The sequence below is a fragment of the Taudactylus pleione genome, unplaced genomic scaffold (assembly GCF_031769625.1).
Source record: "Taudactylus pleione unplaced genomic scaffold, aTauple2 ptg000405l, whole genome shotgun sequence".
Taxonomy (NCBI): domain Eukaryota; kingdom Metazoa; phylum Chordata; class Amphibia; order Anura; family Myobatrachidae; genus Taudactylus; species Taudactylus pleione.
The window spans coordinates 1,098,832-1,125,494 of NW_028284807.1; the positions used below are offsets into that span (position 1 = coordinate 1,098,832).

Consider the following 26,663-nt stretch of genomic DNA (forward strand, 5'->3'; position numbering starts at 1 on the left):
TTTTTCCGTAAGAGCGAATATGTCCACGTAAGCTCCTTTACAGATCTCAACGCTACAAGTCGCTCTTAAGCTGCATTATATTGCCGTATTGTCGCAGTGAACCCCAGCAGTACCACGAGCCACCTCCTCATCACTCTTGCATCTGTGAACACTACGTACTCGCCTAGCTCATTTTTTCGCGTCCAATTAAGCGTACCTCGCTGCCCGCTTGCGCGCCCTGCCACCGCTATCTATGTTGGAGAGAGAGGAGGAAGCCATTCCAGCTGCCTGCCGGTGTGTATTGAAAGTTAGTAATAATAATTACAGACTTGTTTACCATATATACTATACTCATACTGTCATTTAATGGGATATATTTTTTTTTTTCCTGAAGTAAAAAAGTGGATTGTATTAAAATTACCATTTGTTTGTAACAAACAAATAGTTAAAATTTTAATTTTAATCCAGTATTATTTCAGAAAAAAATATATATATTGACTACAGCTGTGTACACCCTAGATGATGTTCCCACCCTGACATCACTGACGATGGTGACTGTGTATTGGCATACACCAGTGGTTCCCAAGCTTTTTTGAATTACAGCGCCCTAGAGTCAGCATTGTTCTCATGGCACCGGTAAGCCAAAAGGTTGTTATTGAGAAATACAGAAAAAATGTAGTAAAGTGAAGGGAATCGCGCTGACCTGTCATCCTTGGGCTCAGTTATGTGGTGGTGGACAGGATTACGCTTCGGTTTGTCCACATATTTTCATTACATTAACATTAAATAATTTGATTTTGTGTTGAACCACCAACCTGAGGCCCCCCTGCAAGTGTCCCAAAGCACACCAGACTGCCACGGCGCAGTTTGGGAACCACTGGCATACACACTTGCCGACACAGGAGAGCGATGCGGGATGCCATGTTGTATTCAGCAGTATGGCATCGCTAGCGGTATTTGCTGGTGACCAGAAGACATCACTGACGGTGGGGGTGTACATATTGAGCATAGACACTGCCGATATGCGCTGAGGAGAACGCTATGTCGGTCCTATATACCAGATTGGATGACATCGTCCAGTGTATCCCCAGCTTAAGTTAATTAAAAAATATATATATTTTTTTAACTAATTAGGGAAATTTAAATAAGTCTGAGTCTGCCAATGCGTTGTCGTCATGAATCTCGCATGCTGCACATTACTGTGTACACCTAAGAAATGCGAGAGCCAATAAATAATGCCAAATTGCCGTATTTGCAATTCGAGGGATTGCAAACTTTCTACAAAATGTGACCTGGGAGAAGGGAATTAAAAAGTGGGGAAACATTACCAAGGATTCCGTGTGGTGAGATACAGGAGGAGGTCTATGGGTGGGCGACACCATGAGTTACCACACCGGGTGACACCAACTCTAGTGACCCCTCTGTCCCTGGCTCCTGGTATCCTCCTGCCACGTGGTCACGTGCATGCAAGCTCCCGGTCCTGCACTGACCCGGCCGCGGGTAGGCCACGAGTGGGAGGCAGCGCTAGCGGGGGCCGGAGTAACCCATATTTCCAGCCCCTTAAATAAACAGGCATCAAAACTACGCCCCAGCACTGCTATAAGCTAATAAAACCGGTGATCAGCACCCACACCAGCCCCTACCCTACAGGTTTATACCACCTCTTTCCTTATGCCAATCATTCGGTTTCACAATTATAACAAAGCTTACATCATCCATTTTCTTAGTGAATAACACTGTATATATGTGAGGATTCGGGATTCCTGTAATCACCCAGACACCGAGCAGATGAAACCCAAGTAATAGTTTATTGTTCATAGCACACAGCAATGTATAATACACAGGAACAGGATATAGCTGTAGTGAGGGCACAATATACAGGTAGCAGCCCAGACAGAGCCAGTCCTACAGGGATGGAGGACAAACAGGTCCACACAGGAGAAATAGAGATTCCACACAGGAGTAATAGAGACTCCACACAGGAGTAATAGAGATTCCACACAGGAGTAATAGAGACTCCACACAGGAGTAATAGAGATTCCACACAGGAGTAATAGAGATTCCACACAGGAGTAATAGAGACTCCACACAGGAGTAATAGAGACTCCACACAGGAGTAATAGAGATTCCACACAGGAGAGATAATATACAGGCTCCTGGTTACTTCCTGTATGGATAGATCATTACAGTATATAATATACAGGCTCCTGGTTACTTCCTGTATGGATAGATCATTACAGTATATAATATACAGGCTCCTGGTTACTTCCTGTATGTATAGATCATTACAGTATATAATATACAGGCTCCTGGTTACTTCCTGTATGTATAGATCATTACAGTATATAATATACAGGCTCCTGGTTACTTCCTGTATGGATAGATCATTACAGTATATAATATACAGGCTCCTGGTTACTTCCTGTATGGATAGATCATTACAGTATATAATATACAGGCTCCTGGTTACTTCCTGTATGTATAGATCATTACAGTATATAATATACAGGCTCCTGGTTACTTCCTGTATGTATAGATCATTACAGTATATAATATACAGGCTCCTGGTTACTTCCTGTATGTATAGATCATTACAGTATATAATATACAGGCTCCTGGTTACTTCCTGTATGGATAGATCATTACAGTATATAATATACAGGCTCCTGGTTACTTCCTGTATGTATAGATCATTACAGTATATAATATACAGGCTCCTGGTTACTTCCTGTATGGATAGATCATTACAGTATATAATATACAGACTCCTGGTTACTTCCTGTAAGAATAGATCATTACAGTATATAATATACAGGCTCCTGGTAACTTCCTGTATGGATAGATCATTACAGTGTATAATATACAGGCTCCTGGTTACTTCCTGTATGAATAGATCATTACAGTATATAATATACAGGCTCCTGGTTACTTCCTGTATGGATAGATCATTACAGTATATAATATACAGGCTCCTGGTAACTTCCTGTATGGATAGATCATTACAGTATATAATATACAGGCTCCTGGTTACTTCCTGTATGGATAGATCATTACAGTATATAATATACAGGCTCCTGGTAACTTCCTGTATGGATAGATCATTACAGTATATAATATACAGGCTCCTGGTTACTTCCTGTATGTATAGATCATTACAGTATATAATATACAGGCTCCTGGTTACTTCCTGTATGGATAGATCATTACAGTATATAATATACAGGCTCCTGGTTACTTCCTGTATGTATAGATCATTACAGTATATAATATACAGGCTCCTGGTTACTTCCTGTATGTATAGATCATTACAGTATATAATATACAGGCTCCTGGTTACTTCCTGTATGGATAGATCATTACAGTATATAATATACAGGCTCCTGGTTACTTCCTGTATGTATAGATCATTACAGTATATAATATACAGACTCCTGGTTACTTCCTGTAAGAATAGATCATTACAGTATATAATATACAGGCTCCTGGTAACTTCCTGTATGGATAGATCATTACAGTATATAATAGACAGGCTCCTGGTTACTTCCTGTATGGATAGATCATTACAGTATATAATATACAGGCTCCTGGTTACTTCCTGTATGGATAGATCATTACAGTATATAATATACAGGCTCCTGGTTACTTCCTGTATGTATAGATCATTACAGTATATAATATACAGGCTCCTGGTTACTTCCTGTATGTATAGATCATTACAGTATATAATATACAGGCTCTTGGTTACTTCCTGTATGGATAGATCATTACAGTATATAATATACAGGCTCCTGGTTACTTCCTGTATGTATAGATCATTACAGTATATAATATACAGACTCCTGGTTACTTCCTGTAAGAATAGATCATTACAGTATATAATATACAGGCTCCTGGTAACTTCCTGTATGGATAGATCATTACAGTGTATAATATACAGGCTCCTGGTTACTTCCTGTATGAATAGATCATTACAGTATATAATATACAGGCTCCTGGTTACTTCCTGTATGGATAGATCATTACAGTATATAATATACAGGCTCCTGGTAACTTCCTGTATGGATAGATCATTACAGTATATAATATACAGGCTCCTGGTTACTTCCTGTATGGATAGATCATTACAGTATATAATATACAGGCTCCTGGTAACTTCCTGTATGGATACATCATTACAGTATATAATATACAGGCTCCTAGTTACTTCCTGTATGGATAGATCATTACAGTATATAATATACAGGCTCCTAGTTACTTCCTGTGTGAATAGATCATTACAGTATATAACATACAGGCTCCTAGTTACTTCCTGTATGGATACATCATTACAGTATATAATATACAGGCTCCTGGTTACTTCCTGTATGGATAGATCATTACAGTATATAATATACAGGCTCCTGGTTACTTCCTGTATGTATAGATCATTACAGTATATAATATACAGGCACCTGGTTACTTCCTGTAAGAATAGATCATTACAGTATATAATATACAGGCTCCTGGTAACTTCCTGTATGGATAGATCATTACAGTATATAATATACAGGCTCCTGGTTACTTCCTGTATGTATAGATCATTACAGTATATAATATACAGGCTCCTGGTTAATTCCTGTATGGATAGATCATTACAGTATATAATATACAGGCTCCTGGTTACTTCCTGTATGGATAGATCATTACAGTATATAATATACAGGCTCCTGGTTACTTCCTGTATGTATAGATCATTACAGTATATAATATACAGGCTCCTGGTTACTTCCTGTATGGATAGATCATTACAGTATATAATATACAGGCTCCTGGTTACTTCCTGTATGTATAGATCATTACAGTATATAATATACAGACTCCTGGTTACTTCCTGTAAGAATAGATCATTACAGTATATAATATACAGGCTCCTGGTAACTTCCTGTATGGATAGATCATTACAGTATATAATATACAGGCTCCTGGTTACTTCCTGTATGGATAGAATATTACAGTGTATAATATACAGGCTCCTGGTTACTTCCTGTATGAATAGATCATTACAGTATATAATATACAGGCTCCTGGTTACTTCCTGTATGGATAGATCATTACAGTATATAATATACAGGCTCCTGGTAACTTCCTGTATGGATAGATCATTACAGTATATAATATACAGGCTCCTGGTTACTTCCTGTATGGATAGATCATTACAGTATATAATATACAGGCTCCTGGTAACTTCCTGTATGGATACATCATTACAGTATATAATATACAGGCTCCTAGTTACTTCCTGTATGGATAGATCATTACAGTATATAATATACAGGCTCCTAGTTACTTCCTGTGTGAATAGATCATTACAGTATATAACATACAGGCTCCTAGTTACTTCCTGTATGGATACATCATTACAGTATATAATATACAGGCTCCTAGTTACTTCCTGTATGGATAGATCATTACAGTATATAACATACAGGCTCCTAGTTACTTCCTGTATGGATAGATCATTACAGTATATAATATACAGGCTCCTGGTTACTTCCTGTATGGATAGATCATTACAGTATATAATATACAGGCTCCTGGTTACTTCCTGTGTGAATAGATCATTACAGTATATAATATACAGGCTCCTGTTTACTTCCTGTATGGATAGATCATTACAGTATATAATATACAGGCTCCTGGTTACTTCCTGTATGGATAGATCTTTACAGTATATAATATACAGGCTCCTGGTTACTTCCTGTATGGATAGATCATTACAGTATATAATATACAGGCTCCTGGTTACTTCCTGTATGGATAGATCATTACAGTATATAATATACAGGCTCATGGTTACTTCCTGTATGGATAGACCATTACAGTATACAATATACAGGCTCCCGGTTACTTCCTGTATGGATAGATCATTACAGTATATAATATACAGGCTCCCGGTTACTTCCTGTATGGATAGATCATTACAGTATATAATATACAGGCTCCCGGTTACTTCCTGTATGGATAGATCATTACAGTATATAATATACAGGCTCCCGGTTACTTCCTGTATGTATAGATCATTACAGTATATAATATACAGGCTCCTGGTTACTTCCTGTATAGATAGATCATTACAGTATATAATATACAGGCTCCCGGTTACTTCCTGTATGGATAGATCATTACAGTATATAATATACAGGCTCCTGGTTACTTCCTGTATGGATAGATCATTACAGTATATAATATACAGGCTCCTGGTTACTTCCTGTGTGGATAGATCATTACAGTATATAATATACAGGCTCCTGGTTACTTCCTGTATGGATAGATCATTACAGTATATAATATACAGGCTCCTGGTTACTTCCTGTATGGATAGATCATTACAGTATATAATATACAGGCTCCTGGTTACTTCCTGTATGGATAGAATATTACAGTGTATAATATACAGGCTCCTGGTTACTTCCTGTATGGATAGATCATTACAGTATATAATATACAGGCTCCTGGTAAATTCCTGTATGGATACATCATTACAGTATATAATATACAGGCTCCTAGTTACTTCTTGTATGGATAGATCATTACAGTATATAATATACAGGCTCCTAGTTACTTCCTGTGTGAATAGATCATTACAGTATATAATATACAGGCTCCTAGTTACTTCCTGTATGGATACATCATTACAGTATATAATATACAGGCTCCTAGTTACTTCCTGTATGGATAGATCATTACAGTATATAACATACAGGATCCTAGTTACTTCCTGTATGGATAGATCATTACAGTATATAACATACAGGATCCTAGTTACTTCCTGTATGGATAGATCATTACAGTATATAATATACAGGCTCCTGGTTACTTCCTGCATAGATAGATCATTACAGTATATAATATACAGGCTCCTGGTTACTTCCTGTATGGATAGATCATTACAGTATATAATATACAGGCTCCTGGTTACTTCCTGTATGGATAGATCATTACAGTATATAATATACAGGCTCCTGGTTACTTCCTGTATGGATAGATCATTACAGTATATAACATACAGGATCCTAGTTACTTCCTGTATGGATAGATCATTACAGTATATAATATACAGGCTCCTGGTAACTTCCTGTATGGATACATCATTACAGTATATAATATACAGGCTCCTAGTTACTTCCTGTATGGATAGATCATTACAGTATATAATATACAGGCTCCTAGTTACTTCCTGTGTGAATAGATCATTACAGTATATAATATACAGGCTCCTAGTTACTTCCTGTATGGATACATCATTACAGTATATAATATACAGGCTCCTAGTTACTTCCTGTATGGATAGATCATTACAGTATATAACATACAGGATCCTAGTTACTTCCTGTATGGATAGATCATTACAGTATATAACATACAGGATCCTAGTTACTTCCTGTATGGATAGATCATTACAGTATATAATATACAGGCTCCTGGTTACTTCCTGCATAGATAGATCATTACAGTATATAATATACAGGCTCCTGGTTACTTCCTGTATGGATAGATCATTACAGTATATAATATACAGGCTCCTGGTTACTTCCTGTATGGATAGATCATTACAGTATATAATATACAGGCTCCTGGTTACTTCCTGTATGGATAGATCATTACAGTATATAACATACAGGATCCTAGTTACTTCCTGTATGGATAGATCATTACAGTATATAATATACAGGCTCCTGGTTACTTCCTGCATAGATAGATCATTACAGTATATAATATACAGGCTCCTGGTTACTTCCTGTATGGATAGATCATTACAGTATATAATATACAGGCTCCTGGTTACTTCCTGTATGGATAGATCATTACAGTATATAATATACAGGCTCCTGGTTACTTCCTGTATGGATAGATCATTACAGTATATAATATACAGGCTCCCGGTTACTTCCTGTATGGATAGATCATTACAGTATATAATATACAGGCTGATACACCAGTGACTGAACACACACCTGGGAACAGTGACACCAGCACACAGGGGAACAAACGTACATTAATCTCTGCGGAGAATGAGACACCGCAAATAAATCTTGTTTCCTCACAATAATACATTCATATGCAGCTTTTTATCTACTTAACTGACATTTTGTTTCCCCAAAAACAGCTCCCAAATTTTTTATGATTGAATTAGGTCAAGAACACTTATTTAATAATTAGCCAACACGATTTTATATAAAAAAATAAAAATAAAAAATTAACAGAGATTTTATACCTCAGACTATCAATGATTGGAACAATGCGACTACCGCGACTTTGCTTTGCCAGCTGCTGCCAGGTACACACTGGGGGGCTTGGCGGGGTTCATTTGCATTTCCCCAGCGGTTGCTGCTCTCTGACCAATCAGCAGTGATCGCAGCCTGGCAGACACTGGGGGAGGTGCAGGGACACAGAGGAGCCGGGAGGTTTATCTGCCGTTGGCGGCTGCTGGGAGATTGTGTGTTACTGACCGGTCGCAGCGTTTGTGACCATGACAGATATTACACTGCCTGGTATGGTCACACATGATGTAACTACGCCAGGCAGGTGCTTAATCATCTTACTGTAATATGTATATATGTAATAGTAATAAATACGCATTTACTGGTCATAAGACAGATGTTGTCAGTGAACATTTGCTCCGTTCTGACACTACAAATATAAAGACAGATTATATAGAGACAGTGATCCCTGGAAACATCCCGCTAGCCCTGCACAGCCACTGACGCGTTTCACAATGATTTGGCCACTGGGTGGCACTGTGCTGTGGAATGAATGGATTATGCATGATAAATATCTAGGTCACCCAAACACCACGGTAACGTTCATTAATATTATCAGGTACTGTAATAAAGTGCAGAGAACAAGCACTGATGCCAAAATAACATGGAGATATAGAAAGTAATATATCTACATTATATTATTCTCATCTTACCATTGTGCCCACCGCCATGACATCACAGCTCATCAAAAGACACCGGATTTAGCCCATCTGCAACACAAACACAGGAATGACACACGGCTCACGTCACAGACACAGAAATGACACATGGCTCATAGCACGGTCACTGGAATGACACACGGCTCACGCCACAGACACATGAATGACACACGGCTCATGGCACAGACACAGGAATGACACACGGGTCACACCACAGACACAGGAATGACACACGGCTCACGTCACAGACACAGAAATGACACACGGCTCATAGCACGGACACAGGAAAGACACACGGCTCACGCCACAGACACAGGAATGACACACGGCTCATGGCACGGACACAGGAATGACACACGGGTCACACCACAGACACAGGAATGACACACGGCTCACGTGACAGACACAGGAATGACACACGGCTCATAGCACGGACACAGGAATGACACACGGCTCACGCCACGGACACAGGAATGACACACGGCTCATGTCACGGACACAGGAATGACACACGGGTCACACCACAGACACAGGAATGACACATGGCTCATGCCACAGACACAGGAATGACACACAGCTCACGTCACAGACACAGGAATGACACACAGCTCATGCCACAGACACAGGAATGACACACAGGTCACGTTGCAGACATAGGAATGACACACGGCTCACATAACAGACACAGGAATGACACACGGCTCACGTCACAGACACAGGAATGACACACGGGTCACACCACAGACACAGGAATGACACACAGGTCACGTTGCAGACATAGGAATGACACACGGCTCACATAACAGACACAGGAATGACACACGGCTCATGGCACAGACTCGGGAATGACACACGGCTCACATCACAGACACAGGAATGACACACGGCTCATGGCACAAACACAGGAATGACACACGGCTCATGACACAGACATAGGAATGACACACGGCTCATGCCACAGACACAGGAATGACACACGGCTCATGCCACAGACACAGGAATGACACACGGGTCATGCCACAGACACAGGAATGACACACAGATCACGCCACAGACAGACACAGGAATGACACACAGATCACGCCACAAACAGACACAGGAATGACACACAGATCACGCCACAAACAGACACAGGAATGACCCACGGCTCAAGCCACAGACACAGCAATGACACACGGTTCACGTCACCAACACAGGAATGACACACGGATCACACCACAAACACAGGAATGATCCACGGCTCATGGCACAAACACAGGAATGACACACAGATCACACCACAAACACAGAAATGACACACGGGTCACACCACAGACACAGGAATGACACACGGCTCACGCCACAGACACAGGAATGACACATGGCTCACGCCACAGACACAGGAATGACACACGGCTCACGTCGCAGACACAGGAATGACACACAGGTCACGTCGCAGACACAGAAATGACACACGGCTCACGTTGCAGACACAGGAATGACACACAGGTCACGTCGCAGACACAGGAATGACACACGGCTCATGTCACAGACACAAGAATGACACACGGCTCACGTCACCAACACAGGAATGACACACGGGTCACACCACAGACACAGGAATGACACACGGCTCACGCCACAGACTCGGGAATGACACACGGCTCACATCACAGACACAGGAATGACACACGGCTCATGGCACAGACTCGGGAATGACACACGGCTCACATCACAGACACAGGAATGACACACGGCTCATGGCACAAACACAGGAATGACACACGGCTCATGCCACAGACACAGGAATGACACACAGCTCATGCCACAGACACAGGAATGACACACGGCTCATGCCACAGACACAGGAATGACACACGGCTCATGCCACAGACACAGGAATGACACACGGGTCATGCCACAGACACAGGAATGACACACAGATCACGCCACAGACAGACACAGGAATGACACACAGATCACGCCACAAACAGACACAGGAATGACACACAGATCACGCCACAAACAGACACAGGAATGACACACGGCTCAAGCCACAGACACAGCAATGACACACGGTTCACGTCACCAACACAGGAATGACACACGGATCACACCACAAACACACGAATGACACACGGCTCATGGCACAAACACAGGAATGACACACGGGTCACACCACAGACACAGGAATGACACACGGCTCACGCCACAGACACAGGAATGACACACGGCTCACGCCACAGACACAGGAATGACACACGGCTCACGTCGCAGACACAGGAATGACACACAGGTCACGTCGCAGACACAGGAATGACACACGGCTCACGTCGCAGACACAGGAATGACACACGGCTCACGTCGCAGACACAGGAATGACACACGGCTCATGCCACAGACATAGGAATGACACACGGCTCATGCCACAGACACAGGAATGACACACGGCTCATGCCACACACACAGGAATGACACACAGATCACGCCACAAACAGACACAGGAATGACACACAGATCACGCCACAAACAGACACAGGAATGACACACAGATCACGCCACAGACACAGCAATGACACACAGCTCACGTCACCAACACAGGAATGACACACGGATCACACCACAAACACAGAAATGACACACGGCTCATGTCACAAACACAGGAATGACACACGGATCACACCACAAACACAGAAATGACACACGGCTCACGTCACAGACACAGGAATGACACATGGCTCACGTCACAGACACAGGAATGACACACGGATCACACCACAAACACAGAAATGACACACGGCTCACGTCACAGACACAGGAATGACACACGGCTCACGTCACAGACACAGGAATGACACACGGCTAATGGCACAAATCCAGGCAGGAGTCCTGATACAGTTACATGCATGTGATACAATTCCCACCCTCGCAGTCCCAGAACATTGTGAAATAAGTGATAAATGACCAGTAATTTGGCGTTGTCCTAATGTCCGCCATGGCGAGTATCAGGCTGTAGGGACAGACTAAGTGACTGATTGCAGTAATCACACTATTAGTATCATCTATATTCTCTGATTCTACAATAACTTCCCTCACTAACAACACAGTATTTCAGGTCTCCATCCACACGGACCATCATACAGGGGATGTACTCATCATATTGACATTTACAATGATGACAATAATAATGTAGACACCACAATGTCAACAGTTATGACGTCAACCTCTGCAGAATGTAGACATGTCTACAATGTTGACATCTGAAATGCTGACATTCTCAGAAAGCCTACAGTTAGGGTTAGGCTGCAGAAGCTCAGGATTAGGCTGCAGGGGACGGGATGGTTAGAGTTAGGCACTAGGGGGAGGGGTGGGTAAGGTTATAGGCTGCAGGGGACAGGATGTTTAGAGTTAGGCTGTAGGGGGAGGGGAGGTAAAGTTTAGGCTGAGGGAGGAGATGGTGAGGGTTAGCGTTAGGCACTAGGGGGAGGGTTAGGGTTAGGCTGTTGGATGGGAGGGTTAGGCACTAGGGAGAGGGTTAGGGGAGGAGAGTTAAGCATCGGGGCAGGGTGAGGGTTAAGCTCCTGAGGGGAAGGTAGGGTTAGGCACTAGAAGGAGAATTAGGAGTTAGCTTTAGTCACTGCAGGAAGTGCTGTAGTATCAGCCAGGGCTCACCATCAGGTGACCACCAAACCTGGAAGACACCACTGGAGTTGCCGGACACTCCAAACAAGGAACATGACGATACCTTGTTTGGAGTGTCTGGCAACTCCAGCTCTGGACCAACAGGAACGTTTTGTCAACATTATAATCAAGTCGATATCTCATGATGAATGTCAACGTCGTCATGCCAAGTGTGTGGATATGCTACAAGACTGTTAAGAAAATATCCCCAACCATTATATATAATTGGGGACTATCTGTGCTGGTGTGAGGCGGTTACCTGATATCACAGCTCGGGCCATTCTCCGCAGCCTCCCCTCAGTGATATGACAGAAATAGTGTACGCTTGTTTCCACGTCATAGTTGAGTATAGACTCCACCATCTGTCTCCCATCGCTGAGTGTGGTAATGTTATTTGCTGCGTAGCTGGACAGGTCGTCATGATCTCTATTTGTCCATTTGACCAGCGGCTCCCGGAACACACCGATAGTAGCGCACTTCAGACGCCGGATCCCATCAATGTGCACCAAGGACACTTTTGGGTCATCTGCATTTAATCCTGTAAACAATATACAAGTAACCATATGTATAAACTCCTGTACATAATAACTGTGTAATTGGTGACTTCTGATGCATCTCTATAACAGTCACTATAACTATATATTATAACATACAGGACGCTTGTAATCTGACATTTATATATAATGGGCCTCTGCCATGTCTGGGTACAATATAGCTCATGAACAGATTACATTAATCAGTATATGTCCTGTACATCCATGCAAACATGTTGTCACAGCATGATCCATGGATGTGAGGCCCTGCAGTCACTCTGTAACTGTCAGGATCGTGTGACCTTTCTTGCATCAGTTACTATGAGCCCGGGGTATACTCAGTATCACTGTAGCTAGTATTGAAAGTAACCGGGCTGAGCTTGCACTCACTGCTAGGTGATTATGTCATGTCTGCCTGGAGGGTGTGTCCTCCTGGTTTTTCCTAGGTCCTGGCTTGTTCCTGTACCATGACCTTCTCAGAATTTTATATTATCTGCCTGTTTTGTGACTTCTCACTGATTATGAAAGATTCTCCTATACTACAGTCTTCAGTTTCTTTTATTTGAATTTATAAGTTTTAACATTTAAATTTTTTTAAGCATTTGATTCATAGGGCCTGATTCTGAGTAGGACGCAGTTGCGGCCGTCCTTGCATCTTTTTCCACAGTTGCATCTGCGACTTTATGCTGATGCTACTACCAAGCCCCTCCCTGGTGTACAGCTGTGCGTCTGTATGTACTAGGACTTAGATGTCCACGTGCAGCACATATACACGCTGCGTTACTGTCTGGTTCGCCACCATCGGTCGTCACATCAAAACTTGTACAAGCCCGTTGGGTAGGTGCAGAGTCTGAGTTTAGCCTCCTATGTGAGCGGCTGAGGGTCTGTGAACACAACAGCTATAAGTGACACGTCCATAAGATGCAACATTAGCGTGCATCTGATTACCCATCCCCATTACCTCCCAGTCATAGCTCAGCAACGCCCCATAATCTTCCTATACACATCTGTAACCGTGCGTGTGAATCTGAGTCTGACCACCACTGGGGCATATGCACAGTACAACTTACACACATGTTCACACTAAAAACATTGCTACACTGCACATGTCACCAACACCGCGCCCAACTCAGGATCACGCCCCCACTGTCTTGTCTGTTTCTGATACATGCAGCAGTACATACTACTTTATATTCACATTTCCTGCTGTGTCCGACCTGACGGAATGATCTGACCATGTACATAGTCAGCAAAGCCGAGAGATGCAGAGGACTAATTCCAGGTCATCTTACTGGGGACAGCAGTAAGCCGGGGAATACAATAGGCCTTTGTTACAGGATATGAGAGGTGAGGGTCCCTCCCAGTGTCACTGATACAGTGATCAGAAGATGAACGGAAATAACAGCACCGAGAGCCCATCTAATGACACTGGATAGAAGAGGACTTACGGTCTATGGACAAGGTCACCTTCAGGTCTCCGTGGCCCTTCTCCCCGGCGGCTCGGCAGTAGTAAGTGCCCTCATCAGAGAAGGTGACACCTCTCAGCGTCAGGTCCAGGCATCGCTTTGAAAACTGTTTGGAGAGTTGTGTGCGACCTCGGTACTGAGAATCCTGCTCCTCCAGACTGTCCCGACCTTCACTGAATTTGTGAACCACCAATTTCCTACCATCTTCCTCTATCTTCTCCCAGAGCACAGTCACGCCATCTTGTACAAAAGGGAAGGTGCACGGGAGCTGAACGGTGTCATAGAGGTAAGTGGTCACCTCTTCATCAGCTGTGGGGGAGAGACGGGACCAATATTACACCAGAAATCATCCTGTTAGGCCCCATCTCTCAGGGACAGCCCACGTTAGTCCCCATCTCTCAGGGACTGCCCACGTTAGAGCCCACCTCTCAGGGACTGCCCACGTTAGGCCCCATATCTCAGGGACTGCCCATCTCTCAGGGACTGCCCACGTTAGGCCCCATCTCTCAGGGACTGCCCACATTAGGCCCCATCTCTCAGGGACTGCCCACGTTAGAGCCCACCTCTCAGGGACTGCCCACGTTAGAGCCCACCTCTCAGGGACTGCCCATCTCTCAGGGACTGCCCACGTTAGGCCCCATCTCTCAGGGACTGGCCACGTTAGGCCCCATCTCTCAGGGACTGCCCACGTTTGGGACCATTTCTGTGCCCCAGACATGTCTTTTATGTCTATTCTGTGAGTCAATTTTAAATGTTATTCTTTATTATCAATAAAAGTTATATTTTATGTGAAATGTATTTTGCTATGTGCCCCCTTACAGAGTCCTTACTGGGTTATCCAAACCCCCCCCTTTTTTTCCTCTAATAATTACTCAGAGTAACCCTACTACAATTCATGTATACAGTTAATTAACTATTGACATAAGGAAAATATGTGGAAATAGCAGTTACATCTTATTTTATATAAGAATTCAAGTAGCTTTTTGACCTGTACGTTGGTATTAGTCCCTTTTCCCCCTTCTCTCCTTCCTTGTTATACACTTTTTATGTCTCTGAGAGGTGCCTGCTGTGTGGGAACCCCGGGATGTGGGTATATAGTTATGGGAACCGATAGAAATCGTGCTCATGAACAGGCCTTGTGCTGACGGGCTGGTCTATGGAATAATAAAGACATTATCATCCTCAGTACTGGTCCCTGATAGGACATAGACACAGGGGCAGAAAGGTTGGTCCACACTGAGCCCCATTATCACTCTGCTGTGATGTATAGAGACCCCCTAATATTTAATTTACACTCCAGTGACACCTGAGAGAGGACCAAACATCCTGCCAGGGATTATAATAACATGCCAGGGATTATAATAACATCTCAGGGATGTCAGGGATTATAATAACATCTCAGGGATGCCAGGGATTATAATAACATGGAAAGGGATTCCAGGGATTATAATAACATCTCAGGGATGTCAGGGGTTAACATAACATATCAGGGATGCCAGGGATTCTAATAACATGCCAGGGATGCCAGGGGTTATAATAACATATCAGGGATGCCAGGGATTATAATAACATCTCAGGAATACCAGGGATTATAATAACATCTCAGGGATTCCAGGGATTATAATAACATCTCAGGGATGTCAGGGGTTAACATAACATATCAGGGATGCCAGGGATTCTAATAACATGCCAGGGATGCCAGGGGTTATAATAACATATCAGGGATGCCAGGGATTATAATAACATGCCAGGGATGCCAGTGGTTATAATAACATCTCAGGGATGCCAGGGATTATAATAACATGCCAGGGATTATAATAACATCTCAGGAATGCCAGGGATTATAACAACATGCCAGGGACTATAATAACATCCCAGGGATGTCAGGGATTATAATAACATCCCAGAGATGCCATGGATTATAATAACATCCCAGAGATGCCATGGATTATAATAACATCTCAGGGATGTCAGGGATTATAATAACATACCAGGGATGTCAGGGAATATAATAACATCTCAGGGATGTCAGGGAATATAATAACATCTCAGGGATGTCAGGGATTATAATAACATATCAGGGATGTCAGGGAATATAATAACATCTCAGGGATGTCAGGGAATATAATAACATACCAGGGATGCCAGGGATTATAATAACATATCAGGGATGTCAGGGAATATAATAACATACCAGGGATTCCAGGGACTATAATAACATCTCAGGGATGCCAAGGACTATAATAACATCTCAGGGATGCCAGGGATTATAATAACATCTCAGGGATGCCAGGGATTATAATAACATCTCAGGGATGTCAGGGATTATAATAACATTTTAGGGATGTCAGGGATTATAATAACATCTCAGGGATGTCAGGGATTATAATAACATCTCAGGGATGCCAGGGATTATAATATCATCTCAGGGATGTCAGGGAATATAATAACATACCAGGGATGCCAGGGATTATAATAACATATCAGGGATGTCAGGGAATATAATAACATACCTTGGATGCCAGGGACTATAATAACATCTCAGGGATGCCAGGGACTATAATAACATCTCAGGGATGCCAGGGATTATAATAACATCTCAGGGATGCCAGGGATTATAATAACATACCAGGGATGCCAGGGATTATAATAACATACCAGGGATGCCAGGGATTATAATAACATATCAGGGATGTCAGGGAATATAATAACATCTCAGGGATGTCAGGGAATATAATAACATCTCAGGGATGCCAGGGACTATAATAACATCTCAGGGATGCCAGGGATTATAATAACATACCAGGGATGTCAGGGAATATAATAACATCTCAGGGATGTCAGGGAATATAATAACATACCAGGGATGCCAGGGATTATAATAACATATCAGGGATGTCAGGGAATATAATAACATACCAGGGATGCCAGGGACTATAATAACATCTCAGGGATGCCAGGGACTATAATAACATCTCAGGGATGCCAGGGATTATAATAACATCTCAGGGATGCCAGGGATTATAATAACATCTCAGGGATGTCAGGGATTATAATAACATCTCAGGGATGCCAGGGATTATAATAACATCTCAGGGATGCCAGGGATTATAATAACATCTCAGGGATGCCAGGGATTATAATAACAGTGTAGGCCCATTTAAAATTCAGTTGCAGTGTTATATTTTTGACTAAATTGGCATTGTGAATTTAGGAAATATTACATGGATATACTAAGATCGGCATATAGGGACAGAGCTGGCGATAAAGCGCTGTCTCGGAGAATCCCGTCCGCACACCTTTCTCTGTATTTTTCGGAAAAAATACAGGGAGACTGTGTCTGCACATACGCCGCCGGATACGCAACCCGCAACTTTTACACAAAAAACTACTCCAATTGCTCTTTCAGAAATTTTTGTGATACGAAAATAATGTGAAAAGGGTGTGAAAATATCGTATTTCACATTATTTTAGTAAACATGTTAATAAATAGCCCCCTTAGTCTCTCTGAGGACACTTATAAACGCCATTACACATCATATCTAAGCCCAGGGTAACAGCGCACAGCGCAGACCTAGTACAGGAATAAATCTCTGCTCGGTAGAGGTTGGAGACATTACCGTATAGCCGTCCAGTCTGGAGACCTATGCAGAGAAACATCAGCATCTGGAACACAAACGTCACAATGATCAGATCAATAAGACGTAACTAACAAATTATCTATTATTGTTCAATTATTTTTATTTATCTTAACAATTCCGGTTATACAGCGATTACATATATGACGAGAAGTGATGGCGGTGACCTTACTGTGGGGTCTATTTACTAAGCAGTGTTAGGAGACAGAGTGAAAAGTGATAAGGTACCAGCCAATCAGCTCCCAACTGTCATCTCACAGGCTGTGTTTGAAAAATTACAGTTGGGACCTGATTGGCTGGTACCTTATCACTTTTCACCATACTTGCCTACTTTTGTAAAAACATGTCAGGGAGAGTGTGAAAGCAGCATCTATGAACGCGGCAGTAAAGTGGGCGTGTACTGCTACATCTGAGAGGTGTGTCATACATGTGATGGGCGTGTACTGCTACATCTGAGAGGCGTGTCATAAAATTGATTTACATCCAAATGTAAATGAGCCCCAAAGCAGTTACTAAGATCTACTTGGTGATGAAAACACGCTAATACTGTACAGAAAATACATGTAGCCATAGGGATCATTGTGCCTTATACCCAATGCAGGGACATTATACTAATACATGTAGCCATAGGGATCATTGTGCCTTATACCCAATGCAGGGACATTATACTAATACATGTAGCCATAGGGATCATTGTACCTTATACCCAATGCAGGGAAATGATACTAATACATGTAACCATAGGGATCATTGTGATTTATACCCAATGCAGGGAAATGATACTAATACATGTAGCCATAGGGATCATTGTGACTTATACCCAATGCAGGGATATTATACTAATACATGTAGCCATAGGGATCATTGTGCCTTATACCCAATGCAGAGAAATTATACTAATGCATGTAGCCATAGGGATCATTGTGCCTTATACCCAATGCAGGGATATTATACTAATACATGTAGCCATAGGGATCACTGTGCCTTATACCCAATGCAGGGAAATGATACTAATACATGTAGCCATAGGGATCATTGTACCTTATACCCAATGCAGGGAAATGATACTAATACATGTAACCATAGGGATCATTGTGATTTATACCCAATGCAGGGAAATGATACTAATACATGTAGCCATAGGGATCATTGTGCCTTATACCCAATGCAGGGAAATGATACTAATACATGTAGCCATAGGGATCATTGTGACTTATACCCAATGCGGGGAAATTATACTAATACATGTAGCCATAGGGATCATTGTGCCTTATACCCAATGCAGAGAAATTATACTAATACATGTAGCCATAGGGATCATTGTGCCTTATACCCAATGCAGGGATATTATACTAATACATGTAGCCATAGGGATCATTGTGCCTTATACCCAATGCATGGAAAAGATACTAATACATGTAGCCATAGGGATCATTGTGCCTTATACCCAATGCAGGGAAATGATACTAATACATGTAGCCATAGGGATCATTGTGCCTTATACCCAATGCAGGGAAATGATACTAATACATGTAGCCATAGGGATCATTGTGCCTTATACCCAATGCAGGGAAATGATACTAATACATGTTGCCATAGGGATCATTGTGCCTTATACCCAATGCAGGGACATTATACTAATACATGTAGCCATAGGGATCATTGTGCCTTATACCTAATACAGGGACATTATACTAATACATATAGCCATAGGGATCATTGTGCCTTATACCCAATGCAGGGAAATGATACTAATACATGTAGCCATTGGGATCATTGTGCCTTATACCCAATGCTGGGACATTATACTAATACATGTAGCCATAGGGATCATTGTGCCTTATACGCAATGCAGGGAAATGATACTAATACATGTATCCATAGGGATCATTGTGCCTTATACCCAATGCGGGGAAATGATACTAATACATGTATCCATAGGGATCATTGTGCCTTATACCCAATGCAGGGAACATTATACTAATACATGTAGCCATAGGGATCATTGTGCCTTATACCCAATGCAGGGACATTATACTGATGATCCCATTTGAATGTATATATCTCTGGGTTTTTATTTTATATAACAGCTTCATAATGGGGGTAAGGTGCAATCAGGGAGATTACTGGACTCTTCAGGGAGACAGGGAGATTGTTGTTATTCCTTGGAGTCTCCCTGACAATGAGGGAGAGTTGGCAAGTATGCTTTTCACTCTGTCTCTTAACACTGCTTAGTAAATAGACCCCTGTATCTTCTGTATCAGGGGCGGCCAACCAGTCAGAGGCAGAGAGCCCAAAAATATCTGTATTCAAGATAAAGAGCCAATATCATGCGCACGCACAAAAATAGGGCGTGGCCTAGCTGTCATGAGGCATTGTCCCATTTTTGTGCGCACGACTTTGGTATAACATTTGTAACAAACCAGATCCACATAAAATACAATTACACCCCACCCAACACTACCACCACTCAGGCAGCCCCCCACACACACACTGGCTCTCAAATCGCGTCATTGTGGCCCCGCCCACGGCAACACAATGCCAAGATTACAGGCATTATGTTGCATGGGGCGGGGCTGCGATGACACGTTCGCGAGGTCAAGCCCCCCGGCCCGCCCTCAAAACTGTGACACGCCCCCCAGGTGTGCCGAGCAGGCTGCCTCTCCTGGAAGAGACAGCCAGATAGGGACTGGTTACCTGCAGTAAGGGGGTATCTTACAGATGTGTAGTGGGGGTTATAAGGGGGACATGGGCATAACTACCATGGGTGCAGGGGGTGCAGCTGAGGGGGACCCATTTTGCATGTCAGAGGTGCAGGTGTTATACTATACACATTTATCACCATTGGGCGGTACATAGGGTCCTTACACACGTTTGCTATATAAATACCTAGTAATGCCCCTGAAGGGGGAGATGTAACAAGGCTTCTATAGAGTGAGGAAGTGTACATGTGTTTAGTAAATATGCCCCTTAGTGTTACAGCAGAGAGGGAATAATTATATGTTAGGTGTGATGATCACCTATGTGGGGTGACCAGGTATTGGGATTACTTGTTATATGATCGGGTCAGTTATGGCGGAAGTGTTGGCCTGTGGAGCCTTCTGCGTTGCAGCCATGTGAGGTTATGTGATAATGAGAGCAGGATTATCAGTTCATATTAAAATAATATCTGCAGTTGACGGTAAGGGTTATACTGAGCGACGGTGTCTGGGAGGAGCCCAATGGTTGTGGCTGTCAGCAGGGACGATGAGAGGAATTATACAATGTGATGTCTCCACCACAGAGATGGGAACTAACACCAACACCGCGTAATTATTTCCCATGGGACAAAGTGTACATTAAACGTAAATGTGACCAAGTTCCGATACCCCAGCGGCAAGCACCTGAGAGGCGGACAAAGAGCCACGGGCGTGCGCAGGGGGTGTGCAGGGGGTGTGCCCACATTGCCCTGAGACAGCCAGAACCCCTTCCTAAATCGTCTCTGTCCCGGGTCTCAGCCAGCTCCCAGCGTAGACGCAGTATTTCAATGTATTGGTCAGTGGAATGTTCTGGGCTCACTCAGCCACCCTCTGTATCTCTACACTGCTGTGACCAGATGTGAGGTGACAAGATGGGATTATTATCATTACTACTACTATATTATTATTATTATTATTAGGTCACCTGGCCACAAGGTATCACCTGCAGGGCTCCCCTACCGCCAGTAACCTACCATTACTAACCACTCCTACTGGTAGTACTCCACCACCAGTCACTGACCAAATACAGTGCCCACCACCAGACACTCACCAAATACAGTGCCTCTTTGCGGGTGACTTTTGGTTGGTTCCCCATAACCACTTGCCACACAGATAATGCAGGCCCTGGTGCCACTAACTCTGCACTTTCTATGTTACATATTGGTAGTAATGAATACATCGGTAGGTATCAGAGGAAGCCATGCATCATCTAACGCTGGGTGTAAGCAGGCTCCTATGATGCAGAGCAATAACCTCGGAGGCACAGGATACTGCATGGGGTGTAGTCAGACCATACCTGCCAACTGTCCCTCATGGTCAGGGAGACTCCCTCAAATAGTAGCAATCTCTCTGACTCCCTAATAGGGATGGCCATCGGTATGGTTACCATCAATGGCAATATAGCAAGTGAGCATCGATGGTAACCAACTATGCAATGGATTATTATTATTATTCTTATCATCATTTATTTATATGACGCCACAAGTGTTCCGCAGCGCCTTACAAAGTACATAGACAAAAAAGTAACCCTTGACTTACAATACAATACAATACAGGACATGGATAAACATTGCTATATTAGTGACATTAATGCCCGCATAAGCAGCCAAGTGTTGGTTGCCCTAGTGGCTAGTAAGAGATAAATTAAATTACAGTAGGGAGAAGCACAAGAGGGTAGAGGGCCCTGCTCAAAAGAGCTTACATTCTTTAAGGGAGGGGAAGACAAACAGAAGTGACACAGAATGGGGTGGGCCGGGAGAAAGGAAGATGTAGCAGCAAGTTAGGATGAGAGCTGGAAGGCTTTAATGAAGTAGTGGGTCTTAAGAGCTCGTTTAAAAGATGGTAGAGAGGTGCAGAGTCTGATGGGGAGAAGGAGGGAGTTCCAAAGGTGAGGAGCAGCACGGGAAAGTCTTGGAGGCGGGAGTGGGAGGAAGTAATCAATTGGCATGAAAGGCGGCGTGTATTAAGTGAACGAAGAGGGTGGACAGAAGAGTGAAGGGAGATGAGATCAGAGATGTAAATGGGAGATGAATGGGTGAGGGCTTTGTAAGTGAGTGTAAGAGCCTTGAATTGGGTTCTGAAAGGGAATGGGAGCCAGTGGAGGGCTTGCAAAAGAGGGGAGGCAGATGTAGAGCGTTTGGAGAGGAAGATGAGCTGAGCAGCAGCATTGAGCACAGACTGGAGAGGAGAGAGATGGGATTTGGGGAGGCCAGCTAGGAGAAGGTTACAGTAATCCAATCTGGAGATGACCAGTGAATGTACAAGGGTTTTGGTAGCATCCTGTGTGAGAAATGGTCTGATCTTGGAAATATTCTTGAGATGGAGACGACAGGACTGTGAGAGGTGCTGAATGTGGTTTAAAGGAGAGGGAAGAGTCCAGGATGACTCCAAGACAACGCACTTTGGGGCTAGATGAGATAGTAATGCCATCTATTAATAAAGAAATAGTGGGACATGATGTTATGTGGGAGGGTGGGAATGGATGACCAACGATGGTTCCTGGCACCTTGCAAAAAAAAGCACCACACATTTGGTTCTCCCCCATTGATGTTAAAAAAATTCCACATCGGCTATAAACCATCAATGATTATGAATCATCGATGGTTGATGGCCATCCCTTCTCCCTGAAGAGTCTAGCAATCTCCCTGATTGCACCTTACCCCCATTACACACACACACACACAGTATATATATTGAAAAAACAATACAGAAAGAATTCCACACTGCATTCATCACCAAATATAACAGTCAACACCATTTATTTGAACCGATACTCAAAAAGCACTGGCATATCCTACAATTGGATAATCAACTAAAACCTTTCATCCAAGACAAACCGCGTATCATATATAATAGAACCTTAGTACAAAGTTTCATTCACACAGAAGATTTACCAACACAAAAGTACAGAAAATGCTGGATACTTTTATTGTCTTAATTGCCTTGCATGTCGCACTACAAAGAAAACCTCAAACACAATCGGTTACTATGTTTAAATCAAATACGAAGAGAGAATATAAAATAAAACAAAAAATAACATGTGAAACAGAGAGACTCATATATTTGTTAGAATGCAGATGTGGCTTCCAATATATAGAACAAACAAAGTGAAACTGAAAACCAGAATTGCGGAGCATATATTTATTATTAAAAAGAAACTGCAATCTCATAGTGTATATAATTATAAACATTTCTGTGAACAACATAATAAAAATCCCAAGAAAGAGGAGAGGAGGAGATCTTTCCTAATTGCTCATAGAAAAAGAAACAGAATGGATCTTCGCTATGTATACCCTACAGCCAAGTGGTCTAAATATAGATATAGAGATTATGCCTTTTTATAAACTTTTTACATTTACAGTTTTTAGATAAAATTCACTGGTTATTATATATCACATAGCTCATTTTTTTTTTAACCATTTTATTAGATAGAAGCGCGATACCCATTTATATTTAATTTGGCACCATGAAAATACCAGCACATGGTAGCCACTTGTTTAACTGGGAGGTCAAATTCTGGCTTCAGTTTTTTTCAGTAAAGTTTTCTCTACGTATATATAGAGATTGTATTTCAACTAAAGTCACCCTTGATAAAGGGCTGGAGAGCCTGAAACGCGTTGGGTACAAGCTTACAAAGACTGTTTTTATCCCACACTGGAGCAGAACTTCATATCGTATGTACCAGCGGACGTGACAAGCAAGTACGGAGGGGACCAGCCAGCGGCGGTGAAGATCAGCACGGAAGGTAGGCAGAGACAGGGCTAGCTAGTCAGACCCACCTGCAAACCGTCCTGTGACAGCCTTACAACTGGCAATCTTGGAACCCACAGCGCACGCACTCATAAACCGCCTAATCGTGCAAAAGAGTTTTATGTACATTGACTATCACTAACCCCCTTTTTTTCACAGGGATCGCGCTACACATAATTTAGATTATCAAGCGCTCCTGTACATAGTTGCTAAACAAAACATGTATACCTTCATATGGGATTATTAGTATCATTTCCCTGCACTGGTTATAAGGCACAATGATCCCTATGGCTACATGAGTATTAGCGTGTTTTTATCAATAAGTAGATCTTACTAACTGCTTTGGGGCTCATTTACATATGGATGTAAGTCAGTATTATGATGTAGCAGTACACGTCTATCACATGTATGACACGCTCCTCATATGTAACAGTACACACCTATCACATGTATGACACACCCCTCAGATGTAGCAGTACACGCCTATCACATGTATGACACACCCCTCAGATGTAGCAGTACACGCCTATCACATGTATGACACACCCCTCAGATGTAGCAGTACACACCTATCACATGTATGACACACCCCTCATATATAAGTACACACCTATCACATGTATGACACACCTCTCAGATGTAGCAGTACACGCCTATCACATGTATGACACACCTCTCAGATGTAGCAGTACATGCCTATCACATGTATGACACACCCCTCAGATGTAGCAGTACAAGCCCATCACATGTATGACACGCCTCTCAGATGTAGCAGTACACGCCCATAACATGTATGACACGCCTCTCAGATGTAGCAGTAAACGCCCATCACATGTATGACACGCCCCTCAGAGGTAGCAGTACATGCCCATCACATGTATGACACACCCCTCAGATGTAGCAGTACACGCCTATCACATGTAAGACACGCCCCTCAGATGTAGCAGTACACACCTATCACATGTATGACACATCCCTCAGATGTAGCAGTACACGCCCACTTAAACGCCACGCTCATAGGTGCTGCTTTCACAATCTCCCTGACATGTTTTTTCATAAGTAGGCGAGTATGTGTCAGGCTCAGGCGATGTGTGTGGTCAGTGTTACAGTATTACACCTCTGCATCCTCAGTCACCATGGCTTATTATCCCAGTGTCACACAATACTCCCATAAATACACCTTTCTCATTTACAATACAATACCTTTCACCTACACGTATATAGGTAACTGCGTCCAGCGTACAGCGCAGGGAATTAGCCGTACTGTCGCTGACATCACTGTACATTATGTTACTGCAGCGCCATAATGGAATTATACATAAAATAATCTAGATTGTTAGGCTCTATTTATCACAGTCTGTTTAGACCGCAGAGCCATGGTTGGCGACTTTCTGACTGCCCCTTCCGGTAGGGAGCAGCCATATCAGCAGGGCAGGGGGGGCGTGGCTGACACAAGGGGCATGGCCAAACATGTGACTGACATTTGTGGGCGGGGCCACACGATTGTGTCATTTTGGCCCCACCCCTGCTACACAATGCCAATATTACAAGCATTGTGAAGCAAGGGGTGGGGCCAAAATGACGCGATTCAGCGTGAATCGCGTTACCGGCCCCCTGCTGCAGGGGCTTCACAGTTAATCATGGGGGGAATCGGGTGGGTAGGCAAGTATGTGCAGAGCTGATCACTGGGGCCGGCTCCCGCCCCTGCTCCCTCCAATTCATAATATGCCACGCGTCAGTCTCCCTAGTTACATAATATGCCACACAGCAGTGTCCCAAATTCATAATATACTACATAGAATATTGTACGCAGCAGAGCGTCAAAATCATAATGTACCTCACAATACTGCCGCAAATTCATAATATGCCACTCAGCCCTGAATTACGCCATTCATTTATTATGTTTTGTGTGCTCGGCAGCGCCCTCCAGTGGCCGGACC

At 42.9% G+C, this 26,663-nt stretch overlaps 1 protein-coding gene across 1 annotated transcript in view; it reads right to left on the reverse strand.

The window, feature by feature from the left end:
• The window catches only part of LOC148506419 (V-set domain containing T-cell activation inhibitor 1-like), a 68,883-nt gene that overhangs the window by 20,849 nt on the left and 21,371 nt on the right, over window positions 1-26,663 (reverse strand). The window contains exons 3-6 of the mRNA XM_088446794.1: window positions 18,218-18,263; window positions 14,580-14,906; window positions 12,858-13,136; window positions 8,933-8,989 (exon numbers count right to left, since the gene is read on the reverse strand). Of these exons, the coding sequence (XP_088302920.1) occupies window positions 8,955-8,989; window positions 12,858-13,136; window positions 14,580-14,906; window positions 18,218-18,263 (687 nt within the window). The 3' untranslated portion in view covers window positions 8,933-8,954. The remainder of the gene's footprint in view (window positions 1-8,932; window positions 8,990-12,857; window positions 13,137-14,579; window positions 14,907-18,217; window positions 18,264-26,663) is intronic.